This window comes from Suncus etruscus, chromosome 11 (assembly GCF_024139225.1).
Source record: "Suncus etruscus isolate mSunEtr1 chromosome 11, mSunEtr1.pri.cur, whole genome shotgun sequence".
Taxonomy (NCBI): Eukaryota; Metazoa; Chordata; class Mammalia; order Eulipotyphla; family Soricidae; genus Suncus; species Suncus etruscus.
This window is the reverse complement of record NC_064858.1, coordinates 62,215,037-62,232,514: the sequence shown is the minus strand read 5'-3', so window position 1 is coordinate 62,232,514 and position 17,478 is coordinate 62,215,037. Positions and strand designations below refer to the sequence as shown.

The window sequence follows — 17,478 nt, the reverse complement described above, 5'->3', positions numbered from 1 at the left end:
TTTTCCAGGCTGCAGCTTCGCAGCCTGTACTCGAGAGCGAAGAAAAAAAAAAACCTCAAGAAACTTGGCCTATCTCTCGTGACACCCTGGGTTAAAACATCATGGGAAGACAAACCAAAAGGCATGATCATCAAAATCAGCAGTAAAATGGACAGCACAGACGACGACCTGCTGTGGAATTCAGACTCAGAAGAAAGTGAAGAAACTGGAGAAACAGATGTTCCTGCCAACTGGGACACTGATGAAAAATTAACTCGAGAAGAATGGGAACAACTCTTTGGTGTATCTGATGATGAATTTAACTTTGAAGCATTTTAAATAAATAGTTAGCAGTAATTTTATTTCGGTATTGTGTTTATGCCAGTTTACGTTGCCAATAAATGATTTTTATCATGGCCGCACGTGCTCAACGTTTTGTTTGGGGGGGGGGGGGGTCACGCCCAGCAGTACTCAGGGATTACTCCTGGCTCTATGCTCAGAAATCACCCCTGGCAGGCACGGGGGACTTATATGAGATGCCGGGATTCGAACCACTGTCCTTTTGCATGGAAGGCAGATGCCTTACCTCCATGCTATCTCACCGACCCACAATTTTTTTTTGTCAATTACAATGGTTGGTGTAAAACAAAATTTTATGCTGATTTTTAATAATTAGGGATGCACGTAATACATGGATGCGCATTATACCCAAATAAATATGGTATATAATGGGATCTTATTCAACCATTAAAAAAAAAGGAAATCTTGTCATCTGCTATACCACAGGTGTAGGGCCTTGAGGACATCAAGCACAGTGAAATAAGACAGATATATACCATATGAGCTGATTTATGTATACTATCTTAAAACAGAAATGTTTGCACCAAAATGAGATTGTGGCTGGCAGACTAAAATGGGTTAAATTTTCAAGTAGTACAAGTTATATTAAGTTATGTGCTGTGATGTGATTAAGTACTGTGATGTAATCAACCTTCTAATAACTCTTATTATATGAACATTCTGAGATAATAGTGATTACTACAAAGAAAAATTATTTGTGTGGTGATAGATGTTAAACTTATTCTAATCATCATTTCACTACATATACATGTATCAACATTGTATTGTAGAACTAAAACTAATACATTATTATCCAAAAGAAAGAAATAAAATGGAATCGCTCTTATAAGACCTACTTAGGAGCTATATCCAAACTTTTCTACCTAAAACGTAGTAGCAACTAACATTCAAAGCACATTTTAACATATAATATGGCTTCTAAGCAGTTTGTTTCTCACTATATTATAAAGTGCTTTAACACAAATTAATTCAGTCATCAGACAATGAGCTAATACACACTAATTTATTGATTTTTATGTCAGATGTCAAATTTGGTAAGCACCAAATCAGGATTCAGATCACGGTCTGACTTTCAATCTATACTCGTAAACATTATGTATCTCAAAACAAAACAAACACAAAGCGTAGAGCAGCACAATGCAGAACAGCAGCCTTGCAAAAAAAAATTTGGTCATGAATTCAATCCCAGTGTCCTTTATGTTTGAATAAAACCCAAATCTGACAGTTACACTGTGTCAGCCTGGCAACCTTGCAGCCTATAATTCCTGGCACCAAACAATTTCCTTTCACACTTGACATATCCAGAAGAAAAGCATGACATGATCGAACATGTGATGACCTCCTGATTCCCAGGATCTTAAAGATTTACTATGAAAGAAAGAAGTATAATGGCCTCAGAAGGATGCAGGTGATACCCTGACTTCTGTGTTAAAGACACCCCCAGCTGTGGGGCCTTCTGGCCAAGCGCCTGTGAATTCACATTGTCAAAACCTTCAATCAATGCCAGTGGGTTGTGTCCTTCTACAAGTTTGGTGTGGCTTAAGAAAGAAGGCATATGCAAATTCCTATTAAAATTACAACTCCATAGAAGATTTTGAGGATATGAATCATTTTTCAGAATTTTCATTAACAAATAATTTTGAGAATCATCATTTTCAGATAAATGATTTCGGTACTGAAAGAATCATCTGGCCAACTTCTATGGAAGTTTGCCACTAGCCTGTTCCCTTAACTAAGAAACATGAATATTTGGACTAAAGATAGTTTGATGGGCCGGGCGGTGGCGCTACAGGTAAGGTGTCTGCCTTGCCTGCGCTGACCTTGGACGGACCGCGGTTCGATCCCCCGGTGTCCCATATGGTCCCCCAAGCCAGGAGCAACCTCTGAGCGCATAGCCAGGAGTAGTCCCTGAGCGTTACTGGGTGTGGCCCAAAAACCAAAAAAAAAAAAAAAAAAAGATAGTTTGATAAGATTCAACTTAAAAAAAGAAAAAACACTGGCCTTCATTTTACCAAAACAATTTCTCAATGTGGTATAAGGTTTGTTTCTCATCTCCAATGTAGCATTATGTAAGACTGATTGTTGCAGTGCAATTCATGTTTGCAACTGATACCATAATTACTTCTAATACTGTACACCAGAGGTCTCAACTCGCAGGCCGTTTGCGGCCCTCCATAAAACATTTTGTGGCCCGCGGCCGGCCTTCAAATATCGCAGTATTTGCGATTATTCGCTTACCGAATAATCACAACAAAATCGCATTAGTAAGAAAAAAATCACATTAAACATTTGCGTGCTCTGAGCAGTTCCATTTGGGGTATGCAAATGTTTAATGCGATTTTTGCGACATTTTTCTTACTAATGCGATTTTTTATTGCGAATATTCGGTAAGTGAATAATCGCGAATACTTTGCGCCTAGCACAGATGTCATTTCCACTGCTTCTGCCCGCTGTCCCTTGCATTATCGGAGGCCTAAAGGAAAGAAGGGAGAGAAGTTTATTACAGAATTAGATTTTGTCATACCTTCATCATGACTTCATCAAAACCTGCAGTGAAGAGAAAGATTGATGACGAGCACAGACATTTTCAGGAAAAGTGGGGGCATTCCCACTTATTTGCTCAGAGAAAGTTGCAGTGCACAAGGAATACAACTTGAAATACCATTATTCAACTAAACATGACGAGGAATGTGCAAAATATCAAGGAAATGAGAGAGCCAAGCGGGTTGCCAGTCTTAAAGCATGTCTAATGAGGCAACAAAATTTCTTCAAGAAAGCAACCAAAGAGAATGTTGTATCAGTTGAAGCTAGTTACATGGTTAGTGAGATGATTGCTAAGGCAGGGAAACAATTCACAGGAGAGTTTGTTAAAAAAAAAAAATGCATGTTACAGGCTCAAGTATTATCTGTCCAGAAAAGAAAGGTCAGTTTAGCAAAATCAGCCTTTCTGCCAACACTGTGGCAGAGTGCATTTCTGACATGTCAAGTGACATTTATAATCAACTGTGTGAGAAAGTCAAATGTTTTGATGTATACTCACTTGCTCTTGACGAAGGCACAGATATAACAGACACTGCGCAGCTCACAATTTATGTCCGTGGTGCTGATTGCAATTTTGAATTGACAGAAGAGCTGCTCACAATAATTCCAATGCATGGCCAGACCACCACTAATGAGATATTTTGGCATCTGTGTGATGCCATTGAGAATGCAGGTTTGGGTCCGGAGAGATAGCACAGCGGTCTTTGCCTTGCAAGCAGCCGATCCAGGTCCAAAGGTGGTTGGTTCGAATCCCGGTGTCCCATATGGTCCCCCGTACCTGCCAGGAGCTATTTTTGAGCAGACAGCCAGGAATAACCCCTGAGCACTGCCGGGTATGGCCCAAAAACTAAAAAAAAAAAAAAAAAAAAAAGAAGAAGAGAATGCAGGTTTGCCATGGAAGAGGTTTGTTGGAATAATAATCTATGGAGTGCCATCGATGACAGGGAGAAAAAATGGACTGGTGGCACTTGTTCAAAAAAAACTTGAAGAGGAGGGTGTAGAGAAGGCCACTGCTCTTCACTGCATTATCCATCAGCAGGCCCTTTGCAGTAAATGCCTGCCATGTGACAATGTGATGTCTGTTGTTGTGAAATGCATCAACCAAATCAGATCCAGGGGCTTAAAGTACAGGAGGTTCTGTGCTTTTTTAGAGGAAATGGAGTCAGAATATGGAGATGTACTCTATTTCACCACGGTACGTTGGCTCAGCAGGGGAAATGTCCTGAAAAGATTTTTGAGTTGAGAGAAGTGAAAGCCTTCATGGAGAAGGATGGGAATGCTGTTTCTGAGTTGAGTGATCACAAATGGCTCATGGACTTAGCTTTTCTTGTTGACATCACACATAAGCTGAATGTACTCAACAAGATGTTATAAGGCCTGGGGCAGCTTATCAGTGCTGCCTATGACAACGTGAAAGCATTCTCCACAAAACTTGTGTTATGGAAATCCCAGCTCTCTCAGACAAACCTTTGCCATTTCCCAGTATGCAAGAAACTTGTGGATGCAGGCATACCATTCATCGGTGAGAAATATGTTGATGCTACAGAAGGAATTTGATCACAGATTTGTAGACTTCAAAAAGCACAGAGCCACTTTCCAAATTTTTGTGGACCCCTTTTCCTTTGATGTGCAAGATGCCCCTCCTGTGCTTCAAATGGAGCTCATTGACCTGCAATGCAACTCTGATCTCAAAGCCAAGTTCAGGGAGATTAGTGGAAAAGCAAACATGCATGGGCAATTTTTGAGAGAATTGCCCCTCAGCTTCCCTGAGCTTTCCCGAATGTTCAAGTGCACCATGTGCCTTTCTGGGCGCACATATTTGTGTGAAAAGTTATTCTCCACATTGAACTTCAATAAGTCAAAGTACAGGTCTAGACTTAATGATGATCATCTTCAAGCCATACTGAGGGTCTCAACTGCTTCCTCTCTAAAGCCAAATATGGTTCAGATTTGTGAGAAGAAGTGCTGTCAAGTCTCTGGCAGCAAGGAATAGGCAAAAGATGCCATGTTCAGAAGAACTGTTCATGATCTTCACTCAATGTTCTATTCACGTTCAGTAGAAATAATTAAAACTGTTAATGCCGTTTGAAGACTTTTTTTGTGTGTTTGTGTGAAATCCCTTATGCGGCCCTGCCTCACCCAGACTTTGCCTCCTGCGGCCCCCAGGTAAATTGATTTTGAGACCCCTGCTGTACACTGTGAACTAATAATCCCTTCCGAGGATTAGGAATAAAATTAACTATAAAATAGTTTACAGCACTCTTTTTAACAGCAACAACAAATAAAAATACATAAAGGATGCATTTGTTTGGTATTGGGTCACAGCCCAGGCAGTGCCAGCTCTGCATCCCTGGCTCTGTCTTCAGGGATCATTCTCGGCAAGCTTGGGACCTTATAGGAAATCAGAGACCAAACCTAAAATACTACCTTTCCAGCCCCATATAAAGGACTCTTAAAATTCTTCACTTGGAACATATGGAGAGAAGCCAAATACCCATTTCATACTTGAAATTTCTGGGCTAAACGAATACATCTTTTAAAGATACATTCCACCTATCTTATTAGATTAAGACATTCAATTTGAACATAAACATCCATGGGGAGTACATTTCGAAATTATATTTATGTTTTATTACATATATTGTGTTCTCTGAGTTGAGAATGAGATGGGGATGCTCCACTTGAGTGAATAACAACGTTGCCATCTTACAAAATGTAATTACAACTAACAAATTTAAGATTACACTATAATTCCTGAGAATTTGCATATTATTAAATTTTCTGTGAATTTTCCAAAAACGCTAATTTGTTACAGTATGCCTGGGACAAAATTAAATATTAATATGTTATCAAAGGAAAACCATCATTCAAATGTGTCTGCTAAGTTTGATATAAATGCACTCTTGCTCTATTATTCTGCTCTTTAGTAGATTTAAATATTCTTACTCTTTTTAGATTTTTATATTGCAAATGTACAAATTTCTATAGCTATCCAGACTACAAAAACCTTACTTAAACTAAAGTCAAAAAATGATCTGTCATGTTCTTAATTGAGAATGAAAATTCTATCCATGTGGGGATAAAAAAAACTGACATGTAGGGCTAATGAAAAGAAACAACTGATTCTCTTCAAATTACATTTTTATCCCTATTAAAAGAGGATTTTCAGGGAAGCCAGAGAAGAACAAACAACAGTTCCTATGAAATGGTGACAAATATGACACAATCAAATTCAAGAACATTAACATAAAGATTTACAATGATGAAAATATTAATTATGCCGCATGCTTTAGGGCCATTTCTACAGTATGAATTACAGATACTACATGCCTTACTTCATCAATGTTCATAATTACATTAAGCCATGTTTACATAATAAACAAAAAAAAACACTTTTTACCTAATTGTTTCTTCCAACTTTGAACGGTAGAAGTATTTATCTTGGGGTGGGGAAGTTACTTTGACCAACACCGCATACAGGATTACTGAGTTATCTGTTGCAAAGCTGGAACTCCAGCAATGTTACGGCTATTTGTAAGATTTACCCTAAGAAATTCTTAGTAGGCAAGAGCAATAGAAATTAAGAACTAACCAAAAGAATATTAGCATTAAATGTAACTTACTTTTCTTATTTTATTTCCATTCATTGTAAAGAAAGAAAAGACATATTTTTCTTCTTTCATTGTAAAGGCATCACTTTATACATTATAAGATAGCAGGCCTTCATTAACCATTAAGTGACATAACCTTTACAAAAACAAAGCTAGTAGCTTGTCAGGAACAAAATTTACAAACAAAAAACAAAAAAAAACTATGTACCTTTTTTTTTTTTTTTGGTTTTTCGGGTCACACCTGTTTCATGCTCAGGGGTTATTCCTAGCTAAGCACTCAGAAATTGCTCCTGGCTTGGGGGAACCATCTGGGACACCGAGGGATCGAACCCCGGTCCTTCCTTGGCTAGGGCTTGCAAGGCAGACACCTTACCCCTAGCACCATTTCACTGGCCCCAACTTTTTAAAATCAAGAAATAATTTAATAGAACTTTATTCTCACAGTGGTATATATATTGCTTAAAAACTGATGTCTGAGATTATACTTGGCTTTAAAAAAAGTCTACTCAAACTATCACCAGGATTTCAATATAACCTAATGTAGAAGAAACCTGAGTTTAGATGTAGAAATAATAATTCATTCCACTTTCTCTGTTATCATATAGTGTCTTCAACCAACGACTATGGCTTTATGAGTTTTCTTTCATATTGTGTATTAAGTTTCATATTGAAAGCAGTTGCTGGAAGTTAAGTGTTGTTTTTGTTTTTTTTTTTTGGTTTTTGATTTTTGGGTCACACCAGGCAGCACTCAGGGGTTACTCCTGGCTCTGAGCTCAGAAATCGCCCCTGGCAGGCACGGGGGACCATATGGGATGCCAATGCGCTACCTCCAGGCTATCTCTCTGGCCCTGAAAGTTAATGTTCTTAAAGCAATGTAAACTAGTTAAGTCTTACCAAAGGCAGATTGTGAAAGTCACATGAAATTAAAAATTAACAAAGAATCAGCTTATACTGTACATAAAGGTACATAACATACTTGTGCCTCACCTGTAGTATCAAAACCATCTTCATATGTTCCTTGTATAAGAATATTGAAATGTATGCCTCATGAATTTTAGTCTCATTCTTTTAACTTAAATTGTATTTACTGCCTGCACCCATCTCCCCAAAAAATAATTTTCGTGGCTATGCATAGTATATGCAGTGAATTTCTTTTAACTGAGACGAATATGATCAAAGACCTATGTAAACACAAATGACAAACTTTCATTTAGTTTATAAAGAATGGTGGCAGTTTAAGAATTGGGATTTGCTCTTCACAATTTCACTTCAAGTATCTGTTCATAGGCACTTCTTTTCCAGTCTAAAATCCAGGTAAAATGCCAGGTTTTGTTTGTTTGTTTAAATTATTTATTTAAAGAAAATGTATCACAATGTTGACATAACTGATCATAATACATTTGTTTCGGGATGACAAAAAGCAAAGTTATTAAGAAATAGAAAGAGAACAGAGAATTAAAAAAAATGGAAGAAGGGGAGAGAATTCATTAGCAGTTATATTTGTGAACTTATTTTACCAGCTATAAAGTCATTAATGCAAAATTTAGTATATTCCCATTTTATTCCCCAGAGGTGAGAAATACATTAAAAAAAAAAGTGTGTGTGTATGTGTGGCAATTGTCGTTTGCGTAGGCACAGCAAAATATGGAAGAAATTGGAAATAAACACTTTGACCTAAAAAAGCAGGGAGATCTTACCCCCAAAGCACTTTGGCAAAAGACCAACTCAAGGCTCCAAGCATACTTGGTTGTCCAACCCCCTAGTCATTCTCGGTGGTCAGCTCTTCAGTCTCCTAGTTGTTGCTGTCAGGTTTCTGTATTTATAGATCCTGGTTTCTGTACAGGTCCTGTGTCAAAAAATGGGTGGTGTGTTTTGTCTTCTGGTTCTGTTTCTCCATCAGTTAACATTGCAGAGAATCCTGCCCTAAAAGCAGACTTTTGCTGTTGGCTGGTTGTAAGGGTGATACAAGAACTGTTTTTGGAGTAAATCAGTGCTGTGGCAGTAATAGGGCCTTCCTTGGTAGCATTTGTTTCTGGTTCTGGTGTGGGAAGCCTTGTTTCCATAGGTGGTATCCTCAGTTCAGGGGGTGAATAGTCAGTGTCGAATCAACTGGAGTCTAAGCCAAGTCATTATGCCAAATGTCTAGGGTATAAGGTCCATGCAGTATTTTATGGGGCTGGAAGGATAGCGTGGAGGTAAGTCGTTTGCCTTGCATGCAGAAGGACAGTGGTTCAAATCCTGGCATCCCATTTGTTCCCCTGTGTCTAACAGGAGCGATTTCTGAGCATAGAGCCAGGAGTAACCCCTGAGTGCGGCCAGGTTTGATCCAAAAAAAAAAAAAAAAAAAAAAAAACAAAAACCACAATGTGTGTTCCCATCTCTATTAGATAAGAACATGTTTACAAATGTTAACTTTTCCCATTTTGATGTGCCTATGCAAAAAGGGACAGTGTCAGAGGGAGCTACTAGTGCATATGGGGGGCCGAGGTGTCAAGCCCGACAGACCCCAGAGCATTTTGTTTATATGAACACTGAACAGAGATTTGTCTACTAGTATACTGGAGTATACTAGTATATATAGTGTAGTATATCGTATACCAGTATACTACTAGTATATTGAATGGAACCCGAGGATAGGTAAATTGCTGCTATATGAGATGTTCGATAACGGTTATGACTATTAAAGAGGTGCCAGTTTTTTGTTGTTTTTTTTTTTTAAAAACTCATTCTCAAGTTCTGGAAAGTAGAACTTTGGAATGAACTAGTTGGAATAGCCAACTACTTATGATGATGCAGTCCAAAAAACACTTCATCACTCATTGGCTAACATCCGTTTCATAGGCAGTAACACTGCTGAAGTGCTGCTGGGTTCACAGGGGATATGAAGTCAGTCATCATTTGACAACAGGATCTGCAGCCACAGTGCTGTCAGGCATGGCTCTACTACTGGTTTTTGTTTCTTCTGGAAGCAAGAATGAAAACAACAGGCATGTCTGTATTTGATTTAAAAATGTTACATCTACCATTATTCCTCCATCACAGGTCAAATGATAAATTATGGTATATATTTTACCTTTAATAAAAAAAAGATTAAGGTTAAGTATTCCCCTTGGGGGGGGGCTCACACCGGGCAGAGCTTGGGAGACCATATGGGATGCCAGGAATCAAACCAGCATCTGTCCCGGGTGGATGGGCAGTGTGAGAACACCATACCACTGAGCTAAAATCTAAGCCCCCAAATCTAAGTATTCTAAGTGCAACATAGACTAATTCTTATGAGACAAGAAGTGTGAGATAAATAAACCCATAGAATTGAAGACATGCTCCTCTCTTTGCTGGTCATCCAGCTGGGCCAAGACAAAGCTAGTAGCGTTCACTGCTCAGAAAACAGGGCTGCACACTCACGGCAAGCATAGTCCAAAATAATTAATTTGTCATGTCTATTTTTATTTTAAAGGAGTTTATTTATGCTAGAGAATAGTGTTCTATGAAAATGTCACACGTACATATCACTAACAACTATGGGTTCTATTTTGTTTGTTTTTTTTTGGGAGACACTCAAGTGGTACTCAGTGACCTCTCTGGGTGATTCTCAACCAGCCAGGCTGATCTGGTGTGAGGGATCCAGAATCTGCAGCTGAGCAGACCCTACAACGCCAGGTACTCCAAGGACTTGAGGCTTCCAGGGTTACACTCTGGTGATACTCAGGTGGCATATAATTCAAGGTCCAATATAACTCAGATCAGTAATATAATAATCAGTCACTACAGTAGTACTGCAATTGAATACACCAAGGTCTAGCCACAGGAAAACAAAAGCCTGTTACTATGACACTAAATAACCCCAACAATTTTATCCTCTTAAGTCATCTGTCCCATCTCGCCCAATGTCTGATCCACAGCGTTTCTGCTGATTCTAGATATGAAGGGGAAGGCGTGGAAAGAGGGGTGGCTCAGTTTTATTTAAGAAAAACTAAAAAGTTATCCCAGAATAAAATGCTACATAAACTGTCTATTTCTTTTCCAGTTCACCTATGATCCATGTCTTTTATTTGGGCTGGAGTGATAGTACTGTAAGGTGTTTTTTTACCTTGAATAAAACTGACACCCCATATGGCACCCCAGAATGGTCTCCTGAGCCCAACAGGAGTGATCCCTAAGTTCAGAGCCAGTAAGCCCTGAGAACTATCGGGAACAGCCCCAAACAAACAAAATCAAACAAAACAGAACAAAAAGTGTGTTGATACTACCAATTTTCAAAAAGAGGCTAGAAATCTATCCAGATCAAATGGGACACGAATGTCTACTATCAAAAAATATTTCTTGTGGGGCCGGAGAAACAGCATGGAGGTAAAGCATTTGCCTTGCATTTAGAAGGTCAGTGGTTCGAATCCCGGCATCCCTGAGCCTGCCAGGAGCAATTTCTGAGCATAGAACCAGTAGTAACCCCTGAGCACTGCCAGGTGTGACCCAAAAACCAAAAAAAAACAAAACAAAAAAAACTTCTTGGGGGGCTGGAGGTAGGATGATAGGGCATTTGCTTTGCCTGCAGCTGACCCGGAATGGACCCAGGTTCTATCCCTGGCATCCTATATGGTCCCCTGAGCCTGCCAGGAGCGATTTCTGAGTGCAGAGCCAGGAGTAACTGCTGAGCACCACCAAGTATGCCTCCCCCCAAAACAAGATTTCTTGATCTCTCCAACTTTAACCCACTCACTGACCTTCCTTTTCTTTCTTTTCTTGGTTTTCTTCAGCTGCAGTCTTGTCAGCTCTAAAGAAAATTCTTGCACTGCTCAATGAGAAGTAGAGCAATTCAAATTCCTAGTAAAAAGTTTGAAATAAGAAAATACTTGTTATAGCAAGAATATAAAAATTATCATATATCACATTTTAATTAGTTCTAAAAAGCTTTAGTAAAGGGATGGAAAGATAGAACAGGTAAGGCACTGGCTTTGTACGTGGGTAGCCCAAGCCCGATTCTCAATATCCCACATGCCCCCCCCCCAACCATCTCTAGGAGTGGCACCTGAGACCAGGAGTAACTCCTGAACACTGCCCAAAACCAAAAAATAAATAAAATAAAAAATGAAAAGCTCTGGGATGGGGCGATAGCACAGAGGTAGGTCATTTGCCTTAAACATGGCTGACCCAGGACAGACCTGGGTTCAATCCCCAGCATCCCATATGGTCCCGAGGCAGGAGCAATTTCTGAGCACAAAGTCAGGAGTAACCCAAGCGTCATAGGGTGTGACCCAAAAAACAAACAAAAAAGAAGAAGAAAAAAAAAAGAAAGAAAAAGAAAAGCTCAAGTAAATCGCAGAATCAGAAACTGAACCAAAAAATGATCCACCCATTTTTAAGATGAGTCTAATGGGTTTCTAAAAACCATTCATTTAAAAAATAAGATATTTTTTTAACCACTAATGTGGGGGCTTCCATAGCTTATATTTTCAGGTATCAACTGGAATAATCATTATGAAAATGTTAAAGCAAATTTGTCCTCTACCTGTAGGTATACATCCAGACGCTTCTGAGTGAGATTCATGGTTTGTAGCAATTTCTCATCTTGACTGGTTGACTGCACATTCTGTTGCTTAGTGACTGCTCTTATCTCCTTCAGGTACTTCTCTCTAACAGACTGGAACCAATGAAGGGAGTCAAATTCCTGGTATTGATCCAGAAGCTTCAGAATGTAAGCCACACCTGCAGTCATTAACAAGACCAAAGGTAAATTGTAATGAGAATATAGCATATTCCAATAGCTCCCTTGAACTAATCCTCTTTCAAAAGACATTTTATCCTAGAACTGCTAAAACCCTCTGAGGTATGGCCTGGAAACAACCAAATAAAAACATTAAAAAAAAAAAACTATAAAGAGCTAAGATAAGCCAAACAAAAATAAATAAAATAATTAACTATGAGGGGCCGGGCGGTGGCGCTAAAGGTAAGGTGCCTGCCTTGCCTGTGCTAGCCTTGGACGGACCGCGGTTCGATCCCCCGGTGTCCCATATGGTCCCCCAAGCCAGGAGCAACTTCTGAGCGCATAGCCAGGAGTAACCCCTGAGCGTTACCGGGTGTGGCCCAAAAACCAAAAAAAAAAAAAAAAAAAAAAAGAATTAACTATGAAAACTGCCCAGAAACAACATGGCTGTGAGGTTGAGGGAAAACTTCCAAACTTCCACTACAAAACTGACAATAACTTGGGAAGCAAAAGTACAAGGTACTCTCACTATAAAGCCAGAACATAAAAACAAGCCAAAGTAAACAACTCTGGTAACAAGGTGGCATGAATGAAAACTAAAAACGTTGGAAACAATATCAGTCAAATGACTTGCCATATAAAAAAAAAAAAATGGGAATGTTGCTTATAAAATCTTATTTTTTTTGTTTGGTTTTTGGTTTTTGGGTCACACCTGGCAGCGCTCAGGGGTTACTCCTGGCTTTGTGTTCAGAAATCGCTCTTGGCAGGCTCAGGGGACCATATGGGATGCCAGAATTCGAACCACCAACCTTCTACATGCAAGACAAACGCCTTATCTCCATGCTATCTCTCCGGCCCCTGCTTATAAAATCTCTATGTAGCACATACAGAACTATTCTCAAACAAATATTCGCAAATATTCACAAATATTGACTGTTAGGTGAACGAAATGAACGAACATGAAGCTCACTGCATTAAGCTTACCCATGGCAAAGCCATCATCAGTGAAAGCAGCTCCAATTTTATTTTTTTTATTCAATTTCTCCTTACAACTAATGGAATGCTCTACAAAGTTGAGGGTCTAAAAAGATATAAGAACACATTAGAGAACAGACTTAGAAATATCTTCAGAATTTATTCTTAAAGCATTTATTTAAAAAAGTATACAAAGGATCTTGGGGCTGAAGAGATAGCATGCCTGTAGGGCGTTTGCCTTGAATGCAGCCAACCCAGGACAGACACAGCCAACCCAAGACAGACATTGGTTCTAATCCTGGCAATCTATATCGTCCCGAGCCAGCCAGGAGCGATTTCTGAGCTTAGAGCCAGGAATAACCCCTGAGTACCGCTGGGTAAAAAAAAAATTATACACAGGATCTGGTCTAGATTTCTGCCTATCCTTAAGCTACCTGCTTTGTATCAACAGCTCCTTATGGAGGTGACAATCTGTACAAGCATCTCCTTTGAATCCCCTAAATATGAGAACCCCATCAATTGTCACATACCCAAGCAGTGCTCATTATATGGGTCATTAAAAAATACTCTGCAAATTTTACAGATGTCGACACCAAAGCTAGACAGGTTTAACACTACAAAAAAAAAATCACATTTCAAGTTAAAACTAAAAACAGAAAACAGGCCCTTTTTTTTACTTCAATGCATAAGCAGTTAATGAAAAATAATTATTCCCATGCACCCAATTAAATTTGTAGGGGGAGAATTTTGGGCACACGCAACTGCAGTGTTTAGGACTATTACTGGTCCTGTGCTCAGGAGTGACTCCTGGAAGTGAGCAAGGAACTACTTGAAGTGCTTGAAGGGCTAATTCAGTGCTGTGGCCAAAGCAAGTAGCTTACCTCCTATTTCTAAGCCCTCCCCACCCAATTTTGTTGTTCTTGATTTCAGTTTTGATTTTGGGGCCATACCTGGAGGTGATCAGTGGTTTTTCCTGGAACTGTTCTCAGGAATCACTCACCCCCTGTGCTGTTTGGAAGGCTAGATAAAGTGCTGGGATGGAGAGCATGCAAGACCCTACCTATTATCTCCCCTGCCCCACCCAATTCATTTTAAACTACTGTTTCTTATAATGTTCAATGTGAGAAAGAATTAGGAGGCAGCTGAATAAATTCCCCCAGCAGCACTTCTCTTAAAAATTATCTCAAAAATATCTAATCTTATGCAATATTTAATGAAGCTTACTCTATGTGGGCATTAGTAAGTTCACAAGAAAAGAAAATGAGCACCATTATTTTTTCTGGAACAAATCAGGTATTGTATTATTCTATATTAAAACCAAAGTACTAAATTTTTTTTGCCTACAAAACAGAAATCTTTATCAACTCATCTATATCCTTACTACTTACTCCATTTCTGTTTATCTTTTTTTCTAGAATTATAGTATAAATAACTGTGTCCTATGTTTTTTGTAGTGCTCTTAACCCATCATCTTTTCCTCCTGTAGGGAGGGAGAGAGGGTGGAGAGGGAGGGAGGGAGGGAGGGAGGGAGGGAGGGAGGGAGGGAGAGAGGAAGGGAGGGAGGGAGGGAGAGGAGGAAGGGAGGAAGGAAGGAAGGAAGGAAGGAAGGAAGGAAGGAAGGAAGGAAGGAAGGAAGGAAGGAAGGAAGGAAGGAAGGAAGGAAGGAAGGAAGGAAGGAAGGAAGGAAGGAGGGAGGGAGGGAGGGAGGGAGGGAGGGAGGGAAGGGGAGGGAAGGGGAGGGAGGGAGGGAAGGGGAGGGAGGGAAGGAAGGGGAGGGAGAGAAGGAAGGGGAGGGAGGGGGGAGGGAGGGAGGAGGGAGGGAGGAAGAAAGGAAGGAAAAGAGAGAGAAGGAAGGAAGGAAGAAGGGAAGGAGGGAGGGAGAAGGAAGGAAGAGGGGAGGGAGGGATGAAGAAAGGGAGGGAGGGAGGGAGGGAGGGAGGGAGGGAGGGAGGGAGGGAGGGAGGAAGGAAGGAAAAGAGAGAAGGAAGGAAGGAAGGAAGGAAGGAAGGAAGGAAGGAAGGAAGGAAGGAAGGAAGGAAGGAAGGAAGGAAGGAAGGAAGGAAGGAAGGAAGGAAGGAAGGAAGGAAGGAAGGAAGGAAGGAAGGAAGGAAGGAAGGAAGGAAGGAAGGAAACTACAATGAAAATCACTCTTCTAACAATACTTCTACCAAAGTATAACTAAATATAACTAAGTATAACTAAGACTAGTCTCTAGTTTTATACTATACTGTCCCATGGTAAAAATTTGTGCTTTCAGATGACAGTGGATATTTTTTACATTAATGACATAATTATGATAGATCATTAACAATAAGTGCACTTAAATAAAATAAAAAAATTGACAAAGAATAAAGCTTTTCATAGATCATCAGCTTGGGGACCTATGGTTTATGGGCAAGGCAGATGCCTTAACGCTTGTGCCACCGCTCTGGCCCCCATTTAAATATCTTAAATTCACAAAAATACTTACCAGAGGGGGAACAATGATATAGAAGTTTCGGAGATGTATATTCTTTGGTCTTCGAAATTCTGGTGCAAAAACATCTACAAGCATTTTGAAATACTCCGTACCTTCAGCAGAATTTCGTGTGTGATCACTGAGCACTGAATCCAACTGCCTAAGATGCAAAAAAGTAAAAAGCCCACTACTCAAAAAACAGGCATGACTTTCTAATCTACCTCTAAACAAGTTGGATGAGAGCACTTGTTGGGAACTGACTTGTTTGAGGACATTTTGCTGTTCTTTCTGCCATAGCCCAGCTTTTCACCTAAAAGCAATATGCAGTCTTGCTGCAAATTTTTGAGCTAAGAGAAAAGAATGTGCAGCTGCAGGACATAATTTAGCTCTAAGCCCGGAGGAGAGTAAAAACTGCCTGGTACAGTTATCAGAAACTAGGCCCCATTCCTTAAGACCACATTCCGGAGTGAATTAGGCTGTTTTCAATAAGTATATGCTACATTGTCTGTTCAAGATCACTGAGACAAGCACATCTTGCACCATTTCCTGATAGTCAAGCAATTAGGAATGCAGCTAGAAGGACACTAAAAGTTTCCATTGAAACAGCACGTTCAGCATAGCTTGAAGGTCATCCAGCCCCCTAGCCCACTGTCCATTTCGGGCCAAAAGTATGATTGACAGCACCTTTGTACTGCCCCCTTCTCCTTCACTATAAAAGAAGGAGTTGTATTTCAATAAACGCCTTTGAACAGTGAAATATTGTCTTAGGCCATTTATTATTAACCTCTCTTAAATTTCTTACAGTGTGGTTGTGCTTCTACTCAGCAAAATAGAAGTGCGGTCGTCTGAGAAGCCTTCCCAGCTAATTCCTGCTGGCCGGGCCCCCCTGGGGGGCTTCTGGACCCTGCAAGCACTTCCATTCTGGCCACTTCAGATATACAGCTAGAATCTAGATTCCTTCTTTCCCTCTCACCCTCCCTCCCATTGTCCTTCCTTCCAAGAACTATGATTTACAAAGTTATTCATAGCTGAGTTTTAGACATACAGTTTTTCAGCACCAATTCCACTGCCAGTGTCCACCTACCTCACCAATGTTCCAGAGTGCATCCAATGCCGCCACCACCCACTCCAGCCTGTCGTCATCATAGGCCTGTTTTTAAGTTTGGTTGTTCAAGTTTGAGTCTCGTGATTTCAGCGCTGTTCACTCTGTGGCATGGATATTTAATTCTGTCTTTCTTAACCCCACCAATGCACCTGAGTCCCCAGAATCCCTATCCCTCATTATTTCACAGCTGCCTTTCTCCTCTCCACTAAAGTTCTTTCCATCTCCTTGTTTTATTATGGGTAAAGTGTGTTCAAGATAACCACCATTAAAAAAAAAAAAAAAAAAAGATGGGACCAGAGAGATAACACAGCAGTAGAGTGCCTGGACTGTGGTTCAAATCCCAGCCTCCCATATGGTCCCTGGAGCCTGCCAGGAGCGATTTCTGAGTGCAGAACCAGGAGTAACTCCTGAGCACTGCCGGGTGTAACCCCAAAAGCAAAAAATTGAAAAAAAAAAAAAAAACACTCAAAAATAAGAAACATTTTAAGACATCGCTAAAAAAATTTCACTGGATTTCATAATAAGTATATTTTCATACAAATTCAAAAATAAAGCACTATTAGTTAATAAACTTAATCTCCAAAATAAAATATGAAGGTCACCTTAAAACTTAAAAAGAGAGAGACTGAAAGGATCTGTCACCTTTCCTATCCTTCTTCTCTTCTGTCTCCTGAAACTCTCCTAAAGAAGGCCAAGAAAGACCCAGTGAAAACTGTCTCCCAAGGATCAGAGAAATAGCATGGATGTA

The 17,478-nt window shown here is 39.9% G+C and overlaps 1 protein-coding gene across 2 annotated transcripts in view; it reads right to left on the bottom strand.

Moving 5' to 3' along the window:
• Positions 1 to 9,251: 9,251 nt before the first annotated feature.
• The window catches only part of WASHC4 (WASH complex subunit 4), a 98,844-nt gene continuing 90,617 nt past the window's right edge, over positions 9,252 to 17,478 (bottom strand). For both annotated transcript variants that reach the window (XM_049783149.1, XM_049783150.1), the window contains 5 exons: positions 15,638 to 15,785; positions 13,177 to 13,273; positions 11,998 to 12,194; positions 11,213 to 11,312; positions 9,252 to 9,453 (listed from right to left, as the gene is read on the bottom strand). In XM_049783149.1, the coding sequence (XP_049639106.1) occupies positions 9,386 to 9,453; positions 11,213 to 11,312; positions 11,998 to 12,194; positions 13,177 to 13,273; positions 15,638 to 15,785 (610 nt within the window). In that variant the 3' untranslated portion in view covers positions 9,252 to 9,385. The remainder of the gene's footprint in view (positions 9,454 to 11,212; positions 11,313 to 11,997; positions 12,195 to 13,176; positions 13,274 to 15,637; positions 15,786 to 17,478) is intronic.